This window comes from Ochotona princeps, chromosome 6, assembly GCF_030435755.1.
Source record: "Ochotona princeps isolate mOchPri1 chromosome 6, mOchPri1.hap1, whole genome shotgun sequence".
NCBI classification, from domain to species: domain Eukaryota; kingdom Metazoa; phylum Chordata; class Mammalia; order Lagomorpha; family Ochotonidae; genus Ochotona; species Ochotona princeps.
In genome coordinates this window covers 6612525-6614723 of record NC_080837.1, presented here as the reverse complement: position 1 = coordinate 6614723, position 2199 = coordinate 6612525, and the positions used below count along the sequence as shown (strand labels likewise).

General features: G+C 51.5%; 1 protein-coding gene across 1 annotated transcript; it reads left to right on the top strand.

Moving 5' to 3' along the window:
- Positions 1–1125: 1125 nt before the first annotated feature.
- On the top strand, positions 1126–1372 carry LOC101527335 (thymosin beta-10-like). Its single transcript, XM_036495648.2, has one exon. The coding sequence runs from the start codon at positions 1126–1128 to the stop codon at positions 1255–1257; it is 132 nt and encodes a 43-aa protein (XP_036351541.2). The 3' UTR covers positions 1258–1372.
- The last annotated feature ends 827 nt before the right edge of the window (positions 1373–2199 follow it).

Here is a 2199-nt window from a genome sequence, read left to right as displayed (position 1 = left end):
TGCTAGCGAGCAGGTCCAAAGCAGGCATGTGGCTCCCAGCACCCTGCCCCCTCCACCTCCTCCCCAGGCCAGAGCTGGTCCTGCACCCCCATCACATCATCTGGGTTCCACCTGTGAGACGATGCTTCCCACATGGCATTCTGACGGCTGCTGGGCCTCGCTCATTCCTCATGCTCTGTCTGCGCATACAATGCAGAACAACTCAGAGTTCAGTCTGGGGCAAATGTGAGGACAAATGTGAGGACCAACCAAAAGAACAAAGGGTTCCCAGCTCAGAGAGGGAGGGAAATCTGGCCAGTTGCCATGTGCAAATGGTTGAAGGGCTATCACAGGGTAAAGGGGCTATAATATTCTAATAAGGTGCCTGTAAGATCTGACACTTTGGGACTGGCCCGGTAGTGTAGCAAGATAATCTTCCACTTGCAGAGACAGTATCCCATATTGGTGCTGGTTCGAATCCTGGCCATTCCACTTTTAAGGCAGCTCCTTGCTGTGTGACTTGGAAAAGGAGCAGAGGATGGCCCGAAGCTTTGAGTCCCTACACCCATATGGGCGATCTGGAAGAAACTCCTGGCTCCTAGCTTCAGATTAGCTCAGTTCTGGCCTTTGTGGCCATTTTGGAAGTGAACCAGCAGAAGGGAGAGCTTTCTCTTTCTCTGTAATTCTGACTTTCAAGTAAAATAAATAAATCATTTAAAAAATTTTGGGTCTCGGGCCCGGCGGCGTGGCCTAGCGGCTAAAGTCCTCGCCTTGAACACCCTGAGATCCCATATGGGCGCCGGTTCTAATCCCGGCAGCTCCACTTCCCATCCAGCTCCCTGCTTGTGGCCTGGGAAAGCAGTGGAGGACGGCCCAATGCATTGGGACCCTGGACCCGCGTGGGAGACCCGGAGGAGGTTCCTGGTTCCCTGCATCGGATCGGCGCAGCACCGGCAGTTGCGGCTCACTTGGGGAGTGAATCATCAGACAGAAGCTCTTCCTCTCTGTCTCTCCTCCTCTGTGTATATCTGGCTGTAATAAAATGAATAAATCTTTCAAAAAAAAATTTGGATCTCTTACTGCAGCGACTGAGCAGGATCCCCAGGAGCCGAGCTCACAGCAGGAAACCGCATTGGGTGTAAGAAAATGGCGGACAAACCCGACATGGGAGAGATCGCCACCTTCGAAAAGGCCAAGCTGAAGAAGACGGAAATGCAGCAGAACACCCTGCCAACTACAGAGACCATCGAGCAGGAGAAACGGAGCAAGATTTCGTAAGAGCCTGGGAGGAGTCCCCCACCCTCCCCGTGGTCTTCGAAGACCCCAAGGTGTGATTTGGAAGATGAGGCACCTGCAAGATGGATGCGAGCCACAAGCTGCACTGTGAACCCGGGCACTCCATGCCGCCACCACTGGCCTGTGGTCTGATGGGACCACCCAACTAATCGGACTGCCAAATTCCTCCGGTTTGCCCTGGGATATAATAGAAAATTATTTGTATGATAAGTGAAAATAAAACACACTTCATGGCAAAAAAAAATATATAATCCCTTAGATAGAATGAGCAAGCATTACTTTGGGAAATAGAGAATAACAAATATGAACCAATTCTGATTGTGAATGCCCATAGTGTTCAAAACTGAGGTCAAACTAGAAGTGTTTTGGTTGCACAACAAAAAGCAAAAAAACAAAAACAAAACAAAACAAAAAAACATTCCAAGAAGCAGAGCTCTCTACTGCACAACAGGCTGCCCCAGGAGGTGGTGATGGGACTTAAGCACGTGACGCATGACCCGTTCGTTCCATGCAGTGTGCAGGGCTGGGAACAGGGGTTAGCAGAGGAGCCATTCTGGGCAACGTCCTTTTCGTTAGCTCAGGTTAGTGGAAATTTCTGCAAATAATTCAGCTCTTGGTGAATCCAAAGAGAAGCTGACCGTGGAGGCTGAGCGAAAAGGAAGAGTGAGCTTGAGCTCCCAGCAGAGCCCTGTGGCCCTGACTCCGCTCCCAGCCCACTGTTTCCGGGTTTTATAATTCCTATCTTTTCCCGGAGCCTTTGCAGACTCGGCCTGCCCGGGGTCAGGCACTGGGTCCTGGTTCAGTTAGTGAATCACTCCGGGAAGTGCAGTCCCATGATTCAGACACCATCCGTGCAGACACCCTGGGAGGAAGCTCCCAGGGGAGGGGCAGACACCCTCGGATGACGGAGGAAGGTCCTGCTGC